This window comes from Rissa tridactyla, chromosome Z (genome assembly GCF_028500815.1).
Source record: "Rissa tridactyla isolate bRisTri1 chromosome Z, bRisTri1.patW.cur.20221130, whole genome shotgun sequence".
Lineage (NCBI taxonomy): Eukaryota > Metazoa > Chordata > Aves > Charadriiformes > Laridae > Rissa > Rissa tridactyla.
Window position 1 is genome coordinate 65,496,988 of NC_071497.1, and position 20,828 is coordinate 65,517,815.

The window sequence follows — 20,828 nt, forward strand, 5'->3', positions numbered from 1 at the left end:
CTGAAGGGAAGGTGTGCGCCCCTTCCCTCCCTTCCTTTTAGGAAGGGTATTGACTTAAGCGACTGCACAGCCTCAGACTTTCTGTTTCTTCTTGTACTCTGAAGAAATGGTACTCTGAAGAACATCAATCAGAACGTCTCCACAGCCTGGGGGTGCTCTAGTTGATGCGGTCATACAAAACATGTGGAGTACAGCAAGCAGGCAAACACGCCTGTGCAGGGAGATGAAAGAAGACTGTAAAATATTATAGCATGTCAACCTAGATGCCTTCAGGGAAGCTGCCTTCAAAAAATTATACACAGCTGTGCAGCATAAGCATAGCGTCTGTAGAGAATGATGTGAGGACATGCTATAAGAGCACCCAGGCTCCTGGAACACAGGCAGAAACCTACAAAACGGCTTTTTCCTCAGGCGTGCAGTAAACATACGTACGGGAATTTGTTTAAAAACATATGCAGAAGTGCTCAGAATTACCAAGAAAAGTCAATTTATTTATTGCTGCCTAACTACCCACCACAGGGTGACAGCTACACTTTAAAACCTTTTGATGACCGGCCTGAGGTCTTTTCTTCCATTAGAGCATCTGCCTAAGGAGAATCTGAGCGTGCTTTTCGAAGGCAGCCGCCCAGAACGGGCCCACCCTCCATCCCCTCTGTCCCCGCAGCAGCTGCGCCCTTTCCTTCGCCGAGAAGCCGCTCTTTTTTCGCAAAGGGGCAGCAGCAGGAGCAGCGGCCGAACCGCCCCGGCTGCCTGCAGGCAGCGCCAACGCGGTCACCGACCACGCTGGGAGCTCAGCGACTTCAGCCCCCGGCCCCGCCAGGCCGCCCCTCGCCCCTCCGGGGCGGGCGGCCCCCCGTGCCTACCTGCGCGGGTCTCATGCTTGGGCACCCGGTAGTACTTGTTGCCGAACTGGTCGGTGCCCACCAGCTCCTTCTCGGGCCCCAGGAGCCGCAGGCGCAAGGCGCGCAGCGCCTGCCAGGGCCGGCCCATGGCGGTAACGCAGGGCCACCGCCAAGGTCGCCGTCGACTGACTGAGAGACAGACAGACAGAGAGACAGACGCCCGACGCCCCCCAGCCTGCCCGACCCCGCTCCGCCCCGCCACCGGGGTGGGCATGCCAGCAACGCCGCTCGCTACTGGTGGAGGCTGGCCTGAGCCGAGCCAATCCCGGCCTCTCCTGGCCCAAGATGGCGGAGCGGTGTGGACCGGCTCGGCGGTCGCGCCATGCTGGGGTTCATTTCGGCTCGTCAGGCCGGGCTCGACGATCCAGTGCGGCTGCGCCGGGCCGAGTCCACGCGGAGGTAGCGGGGACCGGTGGGGAGCTGGGGCCGGGCCGGACCGGGGCGGGGCTGCGGGGGATAGGCCCTGGAACGGCCGCGCCTCGTTCCCTCCCGCTGGGGAGCCCACGCCTGACCCGAGCGGGGCCTGAGGCCGCTCCAGACGAGAGAGCGGAGCGCTGCCCGGCCGCTGCTCCCGGAGGAGCCGGGAGTGGTGGGCCCGGCCTGGGCGCCCCGGTAGAGGCTCCCGCCTGTCTGGGAGCTCCCGTGGGGGGGTTTGTGTACGCGTGCGGACGGGCACCCCTGGGGTGCGCGGCGTAGCGGTGTTTTGGGGGCTGAGCGGGCACAGGGCAATAAACTTCCCTCCGTCTCAACGGTGTCAGTAATTTGCATGCGGCTGCGTTCCGCTTTGCGAAGAAATGAGATCTATGTGATGCCTCTGTGCCTGCATCTCTTCGTCCTCCCTCTTCCCAAACCTGGCCTGCTTGCAGAAGAATTGGACGTGGTGGCTTTGCTGGGTTCCCAACAGCTTTTGTGGAAAGTGGTGACTGCATAGAGAGGCTTATTAATGTTCCTGATGAAGGTCATAATTTCATAATACATGTTCGTTATCAGATAATCGGGTTTGTAGCTGTATTTAAAGATAAATCGAATAAAGCCATCCTCAGCTCAGTTGCGCACACAACTCCATCACCAGGAAGGATTTGTGATGGTGACTTAACAGCTTTTGGGGCTGTATCATTGTGAAGAGTCTGTTTAAAACTGAAATGAATTTTGGTGATTTAGGCAGCTCCTTCCTGTGTGCATTTTGACAACACGATCACATCCTTTCTGTGCCCTCAGCACTCCTGTAGCATTCAGTGTTAAGAATGGAAGCATAGTGGGCAGGATTTACGTTGCTACTTAGACAGCTGTCTACCTAACATTTCCCTTAATAAACATTTTAATTTTTACTTTAATAGGAAGTAATCTATAGTCTTCTGTAGATTGTTTTTATAACTACATTTTAAAGTCATATGTTTTAAAACATTTTCTTTGGGGGATTTATTGCTTCGCTAATATTCAATCTTGAGCTCAAAAGTTTTAAACTAGGTATCTTGTATGCATCAAAATTGTTATTCTGTGTGAATTCTTGCATAATTTTATTTCATATCTTTTAAAAGAGCTTAAATGACTTGCTCCTTTTGAAGCACGCCTACAGACAGCGTCTGCCTATAACAGCCTAAGCTTCTCACATCAAGGTTTTGGCCACTCAAGCTGAAGATACGTAGGTGCACACTGCGTTACAGCCTCTCAGTTATCTACTTAGTTACAGTGGTTTTTACAAAGTAGTGCTGTAGGAAGCTCTGATCATCTTATAAAGCTAATTTTATATCAGGTAGTGCTGTTTAAGTAAAATCAGTCTCTTTTTTTTTTTTTTTTTTTTTTTTTTTACTATGTAATATTAGCATATTTAAAGATACAGCCTACTACTAAGTAGTACAAGATACTAATTGCAGCTCAGAAAAGTTTGTCTTGGAAGCTTCGTAATGTGGATAGCATAGTTTTTATTTAATGTTACAGAAAACATAACATGCTAACGTTTCCTTAAAGGCAACACTGTAATTTGTTAAACTAAATTAATTTGACCACTAGGTGTCTGTAGTTCCAAGTAGGATGAAGCTTGGAAGGATGGTACATGATGAAGCTTCCAAGTAACTAGTATTTGTTAAGACTACAACAACTGCTTCTTAATATTTCTTTTGCTCGATGTTTTCAAATTACATCCCAGGTTTTGTTTCTTACGTTAACCCCAAATGCAGTTTTGCTATTTTTTCTGAGCACATTTTACATATTTATTTCCCTCTTAACTTCCAAACAATGTAAAAAATAAAATATTTTTTTCTGCCAATTTCACAGGACTTATTTCCAGCCCTGTATCGTGCCTGCAAGTCTAGTTTTGCAAAAAATGATGGGCGTGGGTTAAATGCATTGAGGAAGTCCGAAACTATGGTTTGAGCTGTTCAGATCTACATAGTAACGTTCTACAATTCTGTTGTTCTTATTCTTCATATCTCTGTTTCTCTTTTTTTTCCTTTTTGTTATTGTTGTTCTAAGGGTTCTAAGCTTGGAGCTAAATAAAGATAGAGATGTGGAAAGAATACATGGGAGTGGTATCAACACCCTTGATATTGAGCCTGTTGAGGGAAGATAGTAAGTATACAGTTTAGTTTCTAAAAACATATATGAGTGCTTCCCTGGGTTTGGTACTATGGATTTATTTTCTTGATGTTGATGATATTGAGCATACTGAGATCATGCATGTTGTAACTTCTGTGCTTTATTAACACTTTCAGCATGTTATCCGGTGGATCAGATGGTGTTATTGTACTCTACGACCTCGAAAACTTGAGCAGAAAACCAAATTACACGTGTAGAGCACTTTGCTCTGTGGGAAGGTAGGTACTCAAAAATTCTATTAAAAGTTCATAGTGATGTCTCTTCTGTGACTAGCATTAAACTCAAAAATTAATGTGTGTTCTTATTACTAGGATAAAAAGACTGTAGAAAATAGTGCCAGAAGTCTTTGAAGGCTAGCATGATGCATTATGGTTTCTAGCATGCCAAAAAAAAAAAAAAGAGCCAAGAAACTTTGTGAGGGTTTATGTGTTTTACTAAGTGGCAGACACTAACTGTTTTTTTCTTGATTTGTGTACTCTTAACAGTTACGATATATGTACAATGACTCTCTGATATTATTTGGGCAGATCTTTGGCATTTCAAAAGTTAAAATGGAAGATATTAATTGTACTCATGTGGAAAGTAAAGTAGAGAGGCTTGTGTTGTTGTGGACACCGTGAAAAAGTCAGAGTTAGTACCCCAATCTCATGTTTTAACATCAGAAAAAAAGACCAAAAAAAACCCCAACCCTCTTCCAGGTTACAGTTTCTCACCTGTAAGTTGTCTTATTGTTTCATGTTGAAATTTTCTGACTCTATGCCAGTTACTATGAGAAAGTAATTTTGGGACAGCTGTAGAAATATTCCTTTTATCCCACAAATATATGTACTATATATGGAGGCTCTTTGAATAAATATGTGTATAAGCAAAAGGAAAATTATCTTTGCATAACCCTGCTCATCTGATACGAAAAAAAAATCTTAACACAGATTTGCAGTTGTTGGTTTTATTTCCCCTCTCCCTTCTCCCAGTTTTACTAATAGCTATTTTAAGGTCACCATGTGTTCACTAAGCACAGGAGTCATTAATACATCACTTGTTAAGAACAGGTTTGAATGAAGACAGATGTGTTACTGACAAGAATGGGGCATATTTTTCTGAAGAGCAGGATACTACTGTACTGTGTGTAAACTATATAAAGACTCAAAGCCTGTATTGATTTGTCAGGCTTTCCCTGAGGCAGTATAAATTTGTCCATTGTGGGCATTACATCTTCTAGCAAAAGCTGTTTTTTCCTTGTGTTCAGATAGTAAGGGTATCTAGTAGGTTAGAACTTTATCTGAAGACTCATAATAAGATACATCCTACTACGTAAAAGATTAGTAGCTACATTTCCCCTTATTTTCTCTCAGTCTTCAAATTATTTGAGGTCTAAGAGCTTCATGAGTAAGATCGACAGGAACAGAAGATTTGTAACAATAAAAGGCCTAAATGGTATCTTGGACCATAAGAAAGAAAAAGGGTAATAGAACATGCATCAAAACAAACGGGTAGGAACAGAATCTACTGCAAGTAAGCTGCATTTGGTAAGTGTTGATGGCTGGGACTTCTTGAACAAAATTAATTAAAATTGTAATTAAGCACAAGTAATGACTATACATCCCCAAATCTCAAAACTGAAATGAATTCTGAAACAGATACAGCAAACTGAAGAAATAAATGCTGAGAAGACACAGCATAAAACCTGGCAAATCTGTGCTAAAATCATGCCATCATTTACTTCAGTTAGGTCAGTAGAAATATTCCATACTTAAAAATTCTGTTTATTAGCATATTTTATGGTTTAACCCCAGCTGGTAACTAAACACCATGCAGCTCACACCTCCTCCCACCCCTGGTGGGATGGGGAGAACTGGAAAAAAAAAAAAAGGTAAAACTCTTGGGTTGAGATAAAGACAGTTTAATAAGACAGCAAAGGAATATTATAATAATAATAAAAGAATATACAAAACTAGTGATGTACAGTGTAGTTGCTCACCACCCACTGACCAACACCCAGCTCGTCCCCAGGCAGTGATCCCTGATACCTGTCCCCCAGCCAGCCTCCATTTATATGCTGCACATGACATCTATGGTACGGAACATTCCTTTGGCAAGCTCAGGTCAGTTGTCCTGTCCATGCTCCCTCTCTGCTTCTGTGGGAAGCTGAAGAAGTCCTTGACTGCTCAGCAATAACTAAAACATTAGTGTGTTATCAACATTATTCTCATCCGAAATCCAAAACATAGCAGTATACCAGCTGCTGGTAAGAAAATTAACTCTATCCCAGATGAAAGCAGGACAACATAGTCGGTAGTCTGTTTCTTGAATAGATGTTAATTTGCATAGTTGAATCTTTTATTATTTCTCAGTTGAGTAAAGGCATAAATTGTACTAGTAGAATCTGATTTTGTGTGATACAATGTTTTAAATGGTAGGCCTATTATTATTATTGCTTACAGTAACCATAGTAGGTTTTTTTGCCTCTATTGTTTGTTCCCAGTATTCATGTAGCTTCCTAGTATGCTTTAAATACTTACTGTAGCAAATTAGCTACAGATAAAGCTTCAGATACTGCAGTATGATTAATTCAGAGTTCCTGACATCATAAATTAATTTATAATTGCCAGTAAGAAACACTTCCTATCTGACTATCTGGCTCCTGTCTTTGAAGCATATGATAATGATGTGCTACAAAAGTTTGCCAGTGTTCTAATTTGCAGGGCACAATGTAACTCTGGTCTCAAAGTTGCTTGAAGTATAAGCACTTGGTAGAGGCCCTTTGAAGCTATTTCTGAATAGACTCTGAACTGGGTCTGCTGAGGGGCCAGCAGTTTAGAACATCAGAGGAGTTAATTCCTGATGGTAGGCTATGATTTACACAATGTTTCTCATGTAGAATATAAGACCACTATTGCAAAAAACCAAGAACATTCCTTGTTCCACCGGCAGTCAGCATACAGAGCTTTACATGGTTTCATATGATCCACGCTGTTCTGCGGCAAAAACTGGCATTTGGGAGTAATCAAACAGTACCAGCTTTTATTAATATATAGCTGATGCTTGTGTGTAAGGTAGTCTCCCCTACTCAAAACCTGTCTAGGAAGCTGCCTGTCTGGCAGTGACCTTACTGGAATTAATTCCGTGTTATTATTTGGTAGAAAAGGTTGGGGTTATCTGAGTAACAGGGGAAAATACTGCATATATAATGAAGTGGGAATAACATAGAGCCCTGAGACATGAAGCCAGACTAAATGGCATGTGGCCACTACTAAGCCTACCCAGACCAAAGATGATTCCTGCAGAGCTACTCAAGACCTTTTTAATTCATTCCTCAACCCTCTGGATTATGGGAGGATTGACTGCTCTGCTGCAGTGCTGGACGCAGTCCAGTGTTGTGTACTTGTATTTATTGTACCAGGATAATTAGTTCCATGAGTTTAGATTGTTCTGCACAGTGCATACAAGTGCCTCTGCAGGAGTAAGTTCATGCGGAGTCAGGCTTGATTTCCTGGCAATGCAGCTACCAAAGATTTTTAGCTTGACCCCCCCTGTAAAATAAGTGCACAAAATCTGTTGATTTTTGGCACCGTGGCAAACTAACAGGCCATTCTGGGATATGCCTCAGAGATAAACAATGCAGGAGTTACTAAACTAAGTTCAACAGTTGCTCAATAGCTCTTCCTTAGCATTGTCAGTGTTGGCTTCAGGCTAGATCTGTTTGAAGACATCTTCTGCACTTTCTAGCAACCCAAGTATGCAGGAAGGTTTATTAGCTTAGGTGTAGTGACAGGTCTATACAGAAGATCTGCATCTGCGTTTACACAATGATACCGCTGCAATAGTTATCACTTTGGAGGCCAGGACACTTGAAAGAACAATGCAGAGGTAAGAGCTGCAGTGAAGAAATCTTGTGAGACTTTCACTAGCTACAGATGGAGCCATTTGGACTATTTTTGCATGTGTACTGCATCTGGCTGGGATGGAGTTAATTTTCTTCATAGTAGCTTGTATGGTGTTATATTTTGGATTTGTGACCAGTCTTGATAACACACTGATCTTTTAGCTATTGCTGAACAGTATTTGCGTAGTGTCAAGTCATTCTTTGGTCCTTGCTCTGCCCTCTCAGCGAGTAGGTTGGGGTGGACAAGACGCTGGGAGGGAAAACTGGGACACTTAACCCAAATTGACCAAGGGGATATTGATATTCCGTACCGTACAACATCATGTGCAGCAATAAAACCGAGGGGGGAGTTTTCCAGGTGTTGCGATTGCTTATGTTCTGGATGGGCACCTGTGATGAGGGATTGCTTATGCATCACTTGTTTTTCTTTTTTTTTTTTTTGTGGGTTGTTTTGTTTTGTTTCCTGTTACTTATTAAAATGTCTTTATCTCAACCTACAATTTTTCTCACCTTTGCTATTTGGATTCTCTCCCTCATCCTATTGCAGAACAGGAGTGAGAGAGCAGTTGTGGTGGTGCTTAGCTGCCCAGTACCGACCCACAACAGCATGGTACTTCTGAGTCTGGCAGCATAGGTTTGGGCCCTGAAGCTGGAGCCATGTGGATCCAGCTCAGATATGAGTGGCCTAGCAGGTGTGTGAAACCTGTATTGTTCAGAGCCTGGTCAGTTGAATCATATACTGGAGCTATCAAGGTTGGCTCTGGTGTCCCTTCTTTCCACTACTGTTAATGTATTATTAATTATACTACATTCTGTTGCTATGCATAATTGAGTTAAAAGTTTCATATTGTTCTTCCTCTTTAATTTCTGAATGCAAAAATAATTAACTTTTAGTAACTCAGTCCATTGCTATCTGGTGACTTCAGTAGACTTGAATTTCCAATAACTGTATAGCTGTAATTATAAGCTAATAATAATGAATTTTTGAACTGTATATGTGATTGTATTTTTTAGTGGATCCATTTCTAAGACAATGGGATTCCACAAGCTTAAATGGCTTTTGATGTTAGAACTTCACTTTAAACATTAGATCTTTAAACAGTAGAATTTAAGAATTTTGAAAGACATTAGTGCCTTTTGTGCCTCAGACTGACTTAACTGGAGATATGCGACAGATACCATATTTTGAAAAGGTAAATGATCTGTAGTTACTTGAAATGAGGGCTCTTCAAAGTAATTAACATCGGTTGATTGAAAATTGAGGCACCAAGACAACTAGTTCTTGAAAACTTCAGTAAAATTTTAAAAAAAAAGTTTATGTTTTCAACTTGTCATTGAATATCAAGGCAATTATAAGATGATTATCGAGACTAACCAGTTGTAATCTTCTTGATTTTAGGAGCCATCCTGATGTACATAGATTCAGTGTGGAGACAGTCCAGTGGTATCCTCATGACACTGGCATGTTTACATCCAGCTCATTTGATAAAACCTTGAAAATATGGGATACAAATACTTTACAGGTAAGGGAGAATTTCTACGGCTTGCAGGCTCCTTTGTATACATGTTGTTCATTTTGCATCTGCAGTTCTCCCAGAGCTCAGCAGGACCAAGCATCCAAAAGGTTGAAAACCAGCTGATTGTTAGAGCTGTGAGTGCAGCAGCAGGGTGGCGTGGTTCTGGCGTTCACGCATACCTTGGTGTGTACCTGCCTATTTCTGAAGACCTGAATGTCTAAACTGCACAAGAGCTTGGAACGCTTGGGATAATTCCTTTCTGCCTTGCTGTGAACAGGAATACAGCTAGTTGAATTTATGCTACGTAAACTTGTCCACCAAGGTCTGGTCTGGAGTTCATTCTTGGGGATTGTTGAGTGTAATGGTAGTGGACAGCGGGCTAATTATTTTTAGTAACCAAGGCCTAAATACTGCTTTTGAAGGACTGGTGATCTTGGCATTAAGTCATTAGGTCTAAAATTATGCTGTTGTAAGTGCTACAGACATCATTTCTAAAAATTGCTGAGGAATGAGAGGAAACATTAAGAAAATGCTAACCAATGTAACTGGTGTTATTAAAGTAAACAGATTCTGTAGGATTTTAGGTTGCTTTGCCTCACTAATCCTTGCATCTAATTGTTGAACTATGAATTCATGACTGCAGTTTGTCCCGTTTTCGGTGTGAATGTATTGATGAATTTACATTGATGATATTTGAATGTTGTTTCATGCATAGTGAAAGAATTTAGGAAAAAAAAAAAGAGGTCTGTCATCCTAGGGACACAATAGAGAATAAATTTTGACCTCTTTTTTTGTAAGGTGTGAAGGCTGTGTTGGCAGTTACTAACTCTGTTCATAAACGCAAAGTTCAATTCATTTTCCAGGTAGTTCTGTGAGCATCACTTAAAAGAGACAGTATGCATGTGGGGGTTATTGATTGACCTGTTCTGCCACCAAATGGTGTATTTGAAAACACAGACAGCATAGTTTTAAGGTTTCTTTTATATATATACAATATTTTAGAGTGAGGCAACAAAAGGAATGTACCTGAAAGGAGTTGTACTGGTTATTAAAGCAAATATTATATTTCGTTACTTTTTAATGCTCACAAAGGAGCTAATAATTTTGTATGGGTTTTTTGGTTTGGTTTGGTTTTTTTAAGAATTGAAGATAGTATGTAATGTTTGTGAATGACAAGGATGTTCTGAATTTAGTCTAAGTGCCTCTTTCCTGTTGACTTCTATCTCTATATTACAGCCTTCTTGTTTACAGTTTTTTCTTGCTAGCTTTTTAAATTTTTGGTAATTTTTTAATAATTTCCATTCGTGTTTCTGATTAGACAATTTTCTTGGTCTTTCTTTTGGGTCATCTCTGAGCTCTGGCATAGTTGTTCTATTGTTGGAAACAGACTCACTTACTTTGTGATGTTTGCATGATGTGGTTTCTAACCAGCAGTTATTGTTAGTATGTAAATAGAAATATTTGTAATAGTCTTATTTGTATCTGTTACTTGAAAAATACTTAATGAGGATTTAAATTCTGATAACATCCTTGCGCTGTGATTAATTTAATCTTTTTATTATCAGCCTGCAGATGTATTTCACTTTGAGGGAACAGTGTATAGCCATCACATGTCTCCAGTTGCTACAAAGCATTGTTTAATAGCAGGTATGTATGTGTTTTTAAGAAAGGCCCCGTGTATTTTGGGCTTACAGTATCAAGCAAGTAATATTCAGTAGGGTTTTTTTCTTCCCTGTCTTATTTTTACATAATTTGAGTTTTCATAAGACATAAGGTCATTGGTAAAATAAAGTAGTATCAGTTAGTCGGATGTTGTTGATGAGAATATCACATTTGTTCTTCTGAAATAATGCATCTTTCAATTCTCCTTCTAAATAAAAATTCCTACCTATAATTGTATTACCTCTCATTACAAAAGGTAGCATTTGAAGGTTATTAGATCCAAACATAGTAAATTGTGTAAATAATGGTGTATGTGTATTGCATACATGTACATAATTTAACTAAGTTTAGCAAAAAAAAATAAAGAGGAGCTAAGAGCTATTTTTAAGGTTCATAATTACTGTCCTATTTACCCCCAGTTTCTAAATTTTGTTTGGTAAATTTACTTGGGCTAAAAATGTCAATCTTTTAATAGAATGCATTTCTCTGAGTAAATGAGCTGTTTTCTTCTATTTCTTTGTCATTGCTAAGATTTTTTTGTTGTTGTTTTCTCAAATGCTGGGGATTTTTTTAGCAGTCTTTGTTTCTCTTGTTACAGTTGGTACCAAAAGCCCCAAAGTACAGCTCTGTGACTTGAAGTCTGGATCCTGTTCTCACATTCTGCAGGGTACTTTTTAGTCTGAAACATAAATGTTAGACAATAACTACTTTGAGTAAAACAAGTCCTGTAAAGAAACACTGTATACAATGTATTCTTTGTAAGTAACATGACTGACTTATTTATTGCCAGTTGTGAAAGTTACACAGTGGCAAAAGGTTCTTCTTGGTATTAGTCTAGTGCTGATGAATTGGAGAATAAAAATATTAGCATTTTTGTGAGCTAATCAATAGTGATTACTATTTATTACATGGTTAAGTGTAGACATTGGTTTTGTGTTCATGGAAATTCAATATGGGGTGCTGGGTGTTGGTTTTTTTAAAAAAAAAAAAAAAAAAAAAAAAAAAAAACAAAAAAAACACAACAAAACAACCTCAAAAGAAAAACAAGGAAAAAAAAAAACAATGAAAAAACCCCACCAAACAAAAAAATCTTCACTATTTTAAACAAAATATTTGTGGAGGCGCTTGCATGAATTTGTTTAGAAGTTTCTGTATAACAGACAACATACTACTTGCTATAGAGGAGTAGTATCTAATCCTTTGCATTTACTTAATTCAGTAAACACAGGGATTTATTGTTCCATAATCCATTACTTTTTGCACTTAATGAGAATTTGCCCTAATGTCTGGTGTTTTCTAATGTTTACTTTTGGGGGTATGAATGTATATACACATGCTTAAGTGAAGGCAGTTACAAGGTAAGTCATCATGCTTTAAACCAGCTGGGCAAGAGCCAGATCTGATCTAGAAACTGTAGAGAAGTGTTAACTCAGACAGCAATGTGGAAATGCAGCTCTGTTTCTTCACTGGCCAGCTCAAGTCTAAAAGCAGCCTAGGTGCTTCTATCTGATACAGAGCTTAAGCCATTAAGTCCTTCTGAACTGAATCGGGTCCAATGTTCTGTTTCTAGAACTGAGAGCACCGGCAACTGCAGACATAAAAATAGTTCTGGTGAGAGAATCAGTTTAGTTGCAGCAGCGCTTCCTAATTTTGACACAAGAGCTAGTGCTTTCCAGGAGCAAGCTGGTTGTGTCTTTGTATACAGCCTGGCACAGTTAGCTCAAGTGCAATATCAGAGGAACAAGTGGAAGCAGATTACATCCTCCACTAAACATAAGCAAATAATTCTTTACAGAAATTGAAGCACTCAGTAGTGTCTTGAAAAAAGGTATGAATATTTTTCACATAGGCTAACTGTAGCATCTGAAATGGAGCTAAATGCTTAGCTGTAGTTTACTTAATGGATCCAAATAAATGTGTCTGCCCTGAGCCTTCCAGGTGTATCCTGTAGTACCTGTATTATGGAGATTTTTTCCATTATCCTGCGCTTCACAGTCCTTTGATTACTTTAGAAGTTATACTTATGTAATACTCCATGTATCACTTTCAGCTCACTGCAATCCCACTCGAGCAAGAGGAAGAAAGAGAAGTAACTTTTAGCCCAAAATAATATATTTTCACAAAATTCAAATTCATATTACAATTTAGATTATTGTTCTGGATTGGTGGATCCTATAGAACTAAGTACTTTCACTGTTAGTTATTTACATAAAATGGTGTGTATAAGCATTTTCATATAATTTTTAGGTCATCGGCAAGAGGTACTTGCAGTGTCTTGGTCACCACGTCATGAGTATATTTTGGCAACAGCAAGGTAGGGATGCTGCTGTACTATTATATGCACTAAAATTGTATGATGGTTAAATTTTATGTATTCATGATGCATGTTTTTTACAATTCAAATTCACTTTTAAAGTTAATCTTCATCATTTACTTTAACCTATTCACAGTTTTGTAGATCTTGTCTCAAAAAAATAAGCCTGAAGAGCTGCCCAAGTGATGTTTATTTTATAGGAAGATTCTACAGAATTTTGAAACAGTAATTGCGTTTAAAGGTGTAGGAAAATGGCCAAACATTATAGAGATACTTACTTCTTACTGTTTCTTAGTGTGCACATTGCTAATCTGTTTTATAACTAAGTAAAACATGTTTAGCTCAAAATACCATCCTGGTTAATCGTGCTCAATTACGTTGAACAGCATAAACCAGGTAGCTTAGCCGATGGGTAATAACTTTCCAAGCTGCAGTAATTCAGTGAGTATGGATTGTGTTGTCTGTTTTTTTTTAATTCCAGCCCTTTTCAGTCTAAAGGGTCCTCTTGGTTTTCCTATACGTTTGCATATGTTAACTTTTGATTACAATGTGATGTTTCTAATTTTCATGGTTGGCATGTTTTATTCTTTTGAATTGCAGAGAGGAATGGCTGTTTTGTAAGTTAAGAGTGAATTTTGAATAAGTTGATAGCAGAATTGTATACCCTTGGTTTCTGATGCCAAGCTTCTGAAAGGGTCAGCATAGTTGGGAAGTTTTCTATAAGTCTGATTTGTTTGTTTGTTTTAGCAAATTAAAAATTGTTTCCTTGTGTTTCCATGACAGAAATAGTAGCAAATCTTCCTTATTAAATATTGATTTCTTGACATCTCTCAAAACATTTTGCTTCAAAGTCATACCTATAAACTGCATCTACCTATGTTGTCATGTTGCCTTATTATAATTGGATGTTAAACACGTTTCTTATGGCTCCATTACTTAATTCAGTACTATAGTTGGGCTACTAGTTCCTATTAACATAACTCACTTTTGCCATCTGCTAAGACAAATATGGGCAAGAACTGGTAACACTGAGATAACGAAGAGGTAGTGAGGAGAGACTGACTGGTACTTTTAAAAAGAGAATCTGGATTAATCTTGTGTATCAGGAGATGCGACTGTTTTCCAAGACAATTGTGAATTTGCTTTTGATCACTTCAGGGAAAATACATTTTTGGGGTTTATGTGGTTTGCATGTGAAACATGTTATGTCAAATTTCTCTATGTGATGCTCAACTCTTCTATAGTTTTGGCAGGAGGTTGGAATGGTCAGAGAAGATACATGGTTTCTGGGTCTTTTTCACACACTTTAGTTTCAGGCAGTAGAGAAGATTATAAGCTCTTTCTTGCTCATTAGAACTGGCTAGAAAAGATCAGCTAATAGAAACTGCGTCATCAAAAATGGACAACTGTACACTTTTATTTTAAGGAAGCTCTTTCTAGGCCTTCATTAAGAATATTTCAATGAACTGCTTGCAGTTTATTGCTCATTTTACAGTCAGCTCAAGCGTCAGTAATATCTCTATGCACAGTCCTAGAATATTTGTTTGCAGCAAAATAATGTGTTGTCAGCATATTCAGTTGGAATACCACTTGGAAGTTAACAGAATCACTCTGTAGTGGAGGGAAGGCACAAAAGAACAAACTAGTTATTAACTTTTTCAGATGCAAAACAGGTAAAGAGTAACAAGTGGTTTTGCTGTGGTCAGTTCGTATATGTATACTATATATATTCCCAACATTAATGCACTCATCTAACTTGAGAACGCACAGGAAAAAGTACTTCAGTTAGAAGACTGCTTATCTAACAGTTTGATTGGGTATATTTTCCAGCTGTAGATCAAAGAGATGCAGTTGTTTTAGTTCAGTGGGCATGAGAAATTATTTATGTTTTGGAGTTATTTTTTTTTTTTCTCCAAAAGGACAGTTAAGTTGCTGGGAACTGTGCAAATCGTTTCAGTAACTACATCTACACTGGTGACTTAGTGCACGGGAAGCAGTCTTTTCTATGAATTTACCTCCTGTCTATGCCTGGGCCTCTTGTGGTGCACAAAGAAGTATATAACTGAAATGCTCACATGAAGCTGCCGTACAAAGTGCACTGCCTGCAATGTTGCTGTCTAAGCGTGTACCTAGTACCAACAGTTATCATTGCTTTTGTTGCTGGCAAAGACACAATGTGAGCAAAGCATGAGCATGCAGCCTGGGAACCAGAATGAATCACAGCAGCTTGTCTTTCTGTCCTTGTGCCACCCTGGTAACGTAGACAAAGCCAGTGACTTCCCAGAGAAGCAAGCTCTCGGTGTTTCTCTGCCATAGTACGGTATGACAACAGAGCATATAGATCTATCCAGCCTTCGTGTGTGTAGCCAACTTCTGTACAAGTCATACTATAGATTTGCAGTGGCCATTACAGAAAACGCCGGAGGTCTGTAGCTACAGTTTAATCAACAGCAGAATGAGCAAGTTTGTTCCTAGGCTGTGTGTGTATGCAAGGGTGTTACGTTGTAGACAAAGAGGCAAGTGTATTGTATTGTAGACAAAGATTCACTCTTAGAAGCCTGTGGTCTACCAGCTGTATTTATTAATACGTGTACATGAATGTCTGAAGTCTTTCTTAAGATCTTTTCATGAAATTTTGTTGGCTTGAATGTGACTGCATGGTGAGTAGTTCAAAATAGTTGCTGGGCCAGGGTGAGTGCCTGGTGGGTTGGCTAAAGACAGTCAGTCATTGAAGCAGGATGCACACAATTTCCCTAATATATGCAAATCTGTTTTTCTTAGTGCTGATAGTAGAGTAAAATTATGGGATGTGAGGAGAGCATCTGGATGTCTGAATACACTTGATCAGCACAATGGAGAAAAATCCAAAGCTGCTTCTGAGGCAGGTAATACAGACTGTAACTGGTGGTAATCCACGTGTAACTAGAAGCATTCTTATATTTCATAAATGTGTTGGTGGAGAATATGGAGATAATCCAGTTGTTACCTACTGGGTAACATAGGCCATTGGATCTCATTCAGTTGCTTCTGTTGTAGAGACAGTGTTTGTGGCTGGGGATCTTGTTTAGAGAGATCTCCTTGGCAACAGTATTGTATCTGTTCAAAATGTTTTTCCCCTTTAAATGGGAAGTTTTGCAATCTGTTTTATGGGCGGAAGAATTCATTCCTGATGTAGATTAGGTTTTATATAAAGATCAATCACTTCATACTTCATAAGCTGTTCCAGGAGTTAATTACCCTCCTTTAAAAACAGAGACAATACAAAGAAAACCCACAAAAGTGGATTCCTTTTCCTGTTTAAATTAGTCTTGCTTCCAGCGCAAGCCTCTAGAATATTTTTCTTATATGTGGTGCTGTAAAATCAATTATATTCCTTTTATACTGAATAAAGTATACAACAGAGTATTAATATGATTATATTTAATTTTGCAGGAAGCTAAATTACACTCTTACTACAGTACAGTCAACTGCATTAATGGTGCCTTGTATCAGTTGTTATTAGCTACGATGTTAACATTTTTATGTACCTATATTTTCAGGTCACATTCCTGTACCTAAGGGGGAAAAAAAAAAAAAAAAAAACCTAAATCAGAGGGAAGCTTCAGAACTTTAAATTACAGTTCATGAATTTTGGTCAATTCGGGACAAAAGATATTTAATTTTGGCAGGCCAAAAAAGTACTTGAACAATCACTGTTCTGAGGTAGAAATAAATAGTATTTGGAATTGAATCACAATGCATACGCCATATCATGGCTCTGAAAAAAAGGATTTGTGTAGCATAAATCATAGTGATTAAAGCTACAAGTTGGTGTTGTTTATGTGCAACTTAAAATGCATGTAGAAAAATGCATACATATTTCTGTAAAATCAAACTAATTTTCCAAAATGTACAGTTAGAGGGTATGAAGTAGCCATAAGTGTCTGTTTTAATAACCATGCTCTCTACTGTGTAAATTGTAGTGCAGTAATACAGATGTTTGGTTTTGACAACTTTAAATTTCACTGAAATTCAAGAAATTACTGAAATGAAAATGCTATAAAGAAATCTAAAACATGAAAAAAGAAAAATTTGTTTAAATTTTGTTTTACGAAAAATGAAATTCTATGCAACTCCCAAAGTAATTAGTGCCATTTTACACATTCCTTTGAATAATGCGTTGTCTTGTTCAAACACAACAACTTTCTTTCCAACTTTATTTCTCTGTCTGACAGGTTCAAGATGAGTTTTTTGATAATCTAATGGCAATCAGATAGACTAGGATATTAAATATATTGAAATATAGCTGAACTAAATCAAAAGCAGCTAACATTTATTTTTTATAAAATCTTTGAAAAACATAACACTTTTTACCTAAGAGGTACGTGTAAATTGTGTACTGCAGTATAATGCACAGATACCTTGTACAATTTTCAGTGAGTTAATTTATGGGCACCATAATTAGGTTTGCTGTGGTAGCATTCAGTTGGATTTTAGCTACTTTAACTTAAGAGTGTGCAGTATTGCAGGGTGAACTCAACGGAATTCATTTTTAGTACTCTGTAACAATACAGAATAGAACAGAATATTCAGTTGGAAGGGACCTACAAAGATCATCTAGTCCAACTGCCTGACCACTTCAGGGCTGACTAAAAGTTAAAGGATATTATAGAGGGCAATGTCCAAATGCCTCTTAAACACTGACAGGCTTAGGGCATTAACCACCTCTCTGGGAAGCCTGTTCCAGGGTTTGACCACCCTCTTGATAAATAAATGCTTCCTAATGTCCAGTCTAAACCTCCCCTGGTGTGGCTTTGAACCATTCCCACACGTTCTGTCACTGGATACCCGGGAAAGAAGGTCAGCAGCTCCCTCTGCACGTCCCCTCCTCAGGAAGCTGTAAAGAGCAATGAGGCCGCCCCTCAGCCTCCTTTTCTCCAAACTAGACAAGCCCAGAGTCCTTAGTCACTCCTCATAGGGCATTTCTTCCAGCCCTTTCATTGGCTTTGTTTCCCTCCTCTGGACGCATTCAGGGGCCTTCGCATCCTTCTTAAATGGTGGGTCTCAGAACTGCACACGGTACTGCAGTTGAGGCCGCACCAGCGCTGGATACAGTGGGATAATCCCCTCTCCTGACCGGCTGGTGATGCTGTGTTTGATGCACCACGGAACGTGGTTTGCCCTGTTGGCTGCCAGGGGCCACTGCTGGCTCCTACTGAGCCTGTTGTCGACCAGCACCCCCAGATCCCTCTCTGTAGGGCTGCTCTCCAGCCACTCCTCCCCCAGTTTATACTTGTGCCTGGCGCTACTCCACCCCAGATACAGGATCCAGCATTTGTTCATGTTAAATATCATGCCAGTGATGACTGCCAAATGCTCCAATCTATCTAGATTCCTCTGCAAGGGCTCTTGTCCCTCAAGAGAGTCAACAGCACCTCCCAGTTTGATATCATCAGCAAACTTGCTAATGGTGCGTTCAACTCTGGCATCCAAATCACTAATAAATATATTGAACAGAACTGTCTCTGGAATTGAACCCTGAGGAACACCTCTGGTGACCAGTCGCCTGCCAGATGCTTTTATAAACTAAAAGTTAAATTATGAATTTACCATGTTACCATTTAAACCGCATTTTCAGTATTATACATTGAAATAAAAACGTAAATACAAATAGCAATTCCTCTGAAATCTGAATGAGTCCTTTTTCCTGACAGCAAGTACTGCTCACAATGGGAGAGTTAATGGTTTATGCTATACAAATGATGGACTTCATCTGTTGACCATTGGTACAGATGATCGGATGCGACTTTGGAACAGCTCTACTGGCGAAAACACGTTAGTAAGTTTTCAAGGATCTTCGGTTATGTTTTTAATTGCACTTAATTTTAGAAGATTTGTAATTTGTGCAATTGTCATTACAACTTTGGCTGTTTATTCATTTTCATAATCTTGTCATTAGAAAATTTTGTGAGCAATATTTTTCCAGATTTCTTTTCTTATTTCTACTTCTTATAAAAAAAGAAAAAAAAACAGAGTATGAAGAAGCCTGGATCTACTTAAAATTCAAATATGGTAACTTTATATTCATTAATTTGTAAGCATAGCTGAAAACACTTCAGACAGTAATGAAAACCTGAATATGCAGTGAGTGTTGGTAGAAATTTATTTTTTTTAACTATTAATTGTCAGCATGCTATCCACAGGGCAGTTGTCCTTAGCTGAGAATTTCACTGATTGACTGCCTTGCTTTCTTCCAACTTCCTTTGTGTTTTTCTGGAATCTCTCTTGTGGAGTTGTATAGCAGTATTAAAAGTATCTATCCCTCTACATTTGCATTGCAATCAAACAGCGGGGCAGGGGAATTAAATCTTTACTGCTGCTCCAGTCCTTTCTACGGCTTGTTTTTTGCTGAAGGTTCCGATTTTGGTTTTCCGTTCAGAAAATGAAAATTGTTTCCTATGTTTATTTTTCAAGAAGAACACGCTAGGTAAGTCAGTTTGCGTGGGATTTTAGCCAGTTGTGATTACGGTCTGTCATTGCTGTCAGGAAAGGAGGAAATTTTACACTACCTTAGAAATCTTTTACTTCTGCTGCTCAGTTTCAGAACACAGCAAAAAGAATTCCTTATAGATATTTAAATGAAAGGATTTTTCTGTCTCCATGCTACCCATATTTGCCAGCTTGTTCTCAGCACTTCATATACAGACATCTTTCTGTCTTCAAATTACCATTACCAAAGTAGATAATAGAGTTTGTTCACTCTCCTGTCACCAGCTGGATCACTGTTTTTTGTTTTTCTGTGCCTGTTAGTTCATTGACTTGTTTCATAGGCTATTTTACAGTTTTCTTATTTGGTGTGGAATAGCTTGATCCTGCTTTGTTTTTTCAAGTCCAGAGTTACATTGTCCAGAGTACTGTGTTTTCACACACTGCCCAGAGGTGTTGCTTAAAATAATTGTAAGGCACCAGCAGACAAATAAATGCATGTACAGGTAATAAAAGTTCACACCATAGTGCCTGTGTTTACCCTACTAGCTAGTCCTTGTGATCTCCATAATTTTTTCTATACCTTTCAAAAGGTATAGAAATTAAGCCATGCATATGATTTTTTTTGAGTCAAATTTCGGGCCTAGTGGATTGTTTCAGTTAGTAAGAGAAGTGAATGCTGGGAGCCCTACACATCTTGCCTACGTCCTTTATCACAAAAAGGAATAGAAAGCCCTGATTCACTGAGTATAGGAAGAATCAAACAGAAGGAGGCAGGTTTTATGTTTGTCTGTGTGCTCAAAAGACAAAGTCAGTTTTTAAGATCTTTCTTCAGTTCTTGTTTTGGCAGCATCCTTTCCTTTCCATAGCTCCTCTATCAAGCAGGAACATTTACACTGAGTATATCCATATAATTTACTTTTCCCAGCCTACACTCCTCCTTTTCATTGTACACGCCTTTGTTATGAGCAGTGTTGTGGCTTGGGAATTGTTGCCGATAGAGCTCACATGCTGTGTAAAGGAGTTTAATTGCTCTTTACCAGCAGAGTAATATGACTTTTAAACGACTAGCATCAACAAGACTTAACAGAGTCAATATTTACAAACTCTGTCTTTACAAAATGAGCGATATTATCCACAAAGAACTTGACAGAAGCTCAACATCTGATGAAAATGTCCTCTCAATATGAAAAAATATCAATCTACTTGTATGGTAATCAAACTCTCTTTGTATATATTTTTATGATGATTGAAAGAGGTTTTCTCAGGGCTCCTTTTTATTATAGTTTTCTTCCATAAGTGCTCTTTGCTATGAAAGAATGTACTTTAAAAACAGAGGAAGAAGTAGTTGTCTTCCTTACCTCACTCATGTGATCGATGCATATATTGGCCTCAAAGTTTCAACTCAAGCAGTTGATGGGAGTATGAATCAAGAACCTGACAAAGGAAGGCATTTGTATTAGAATATCTGCTTGATAAACTTTACAATT

At 39.0% G+C, this 20,828-nt stretch overlaps 2 protein-coding genes across 10 annotated transcripts in view; one reads left to right on the plus strand and one right to left on the minus strand.

Moving 5' to 3' along the window:
• Window positions 1-1,116, minus strand: part of NDUFAF2 (NADH:ubiquinone oxidoreductase complex assembly factor 2) — a 69,349-nt gene extending 68,233 nt beyond the window's left edge. Inside the window, exon 1 of the mRNA XM_054187042.1 lies at window positions 864-1,116. Coding sequence (XP_054043017.1) covers window positions 864-1,116 — 253 coding nt within the window. The remainder of the gene's footprint in view (window positions 1-863) is intronic.
• A 62-nt stretch (window positions 1,117-1,178) lies between these two features.
• ERCC8 (ERCC excision repair 8, CSA ubiquitin ligase complex subunit) overlaps window positions 1,179-20,828 on the plus strand; it is a 31,095-nt gene continuing 11,445 nt past the window's right edge. For 3 of the 9 annotated variants that reach the window (XR_008463997.1, XR_008463998.1, XM_054187034.1), the window contains exons 1-9: window positions 1,179-1,301; window positions 3,375-3,470; window positions 3,614-3,715; window positions 8,780-8,903; window positions 10,463-10,544; window positions 11,158-11,226; window positions 12,807-12,873; window positions 15,655-15,758; window positions 18,567-18,691. Coding sequence is in view for 7 of the 9 variants with exons in the window: in XM_054187034.1 (XP_054043009.1) it covers window positions 1,225-1,301; window positions 3,375-3,470; window positions 3,614-3,715; window positions 8,780-8,903; window positions 10,463-10,544; window positions 11,158-11,226; window positions 12,807-12,873; window positions 15,655-15,758; window positions 18,567-18,691 (846 nt within the window). In the remaining 2 variants the exon portion in view is untranslated. The other 6 variants (XM_054187038.1, XM_054187036.1, XM_054187037.1 and 3 more) reach the window with 6 other exon arrangements.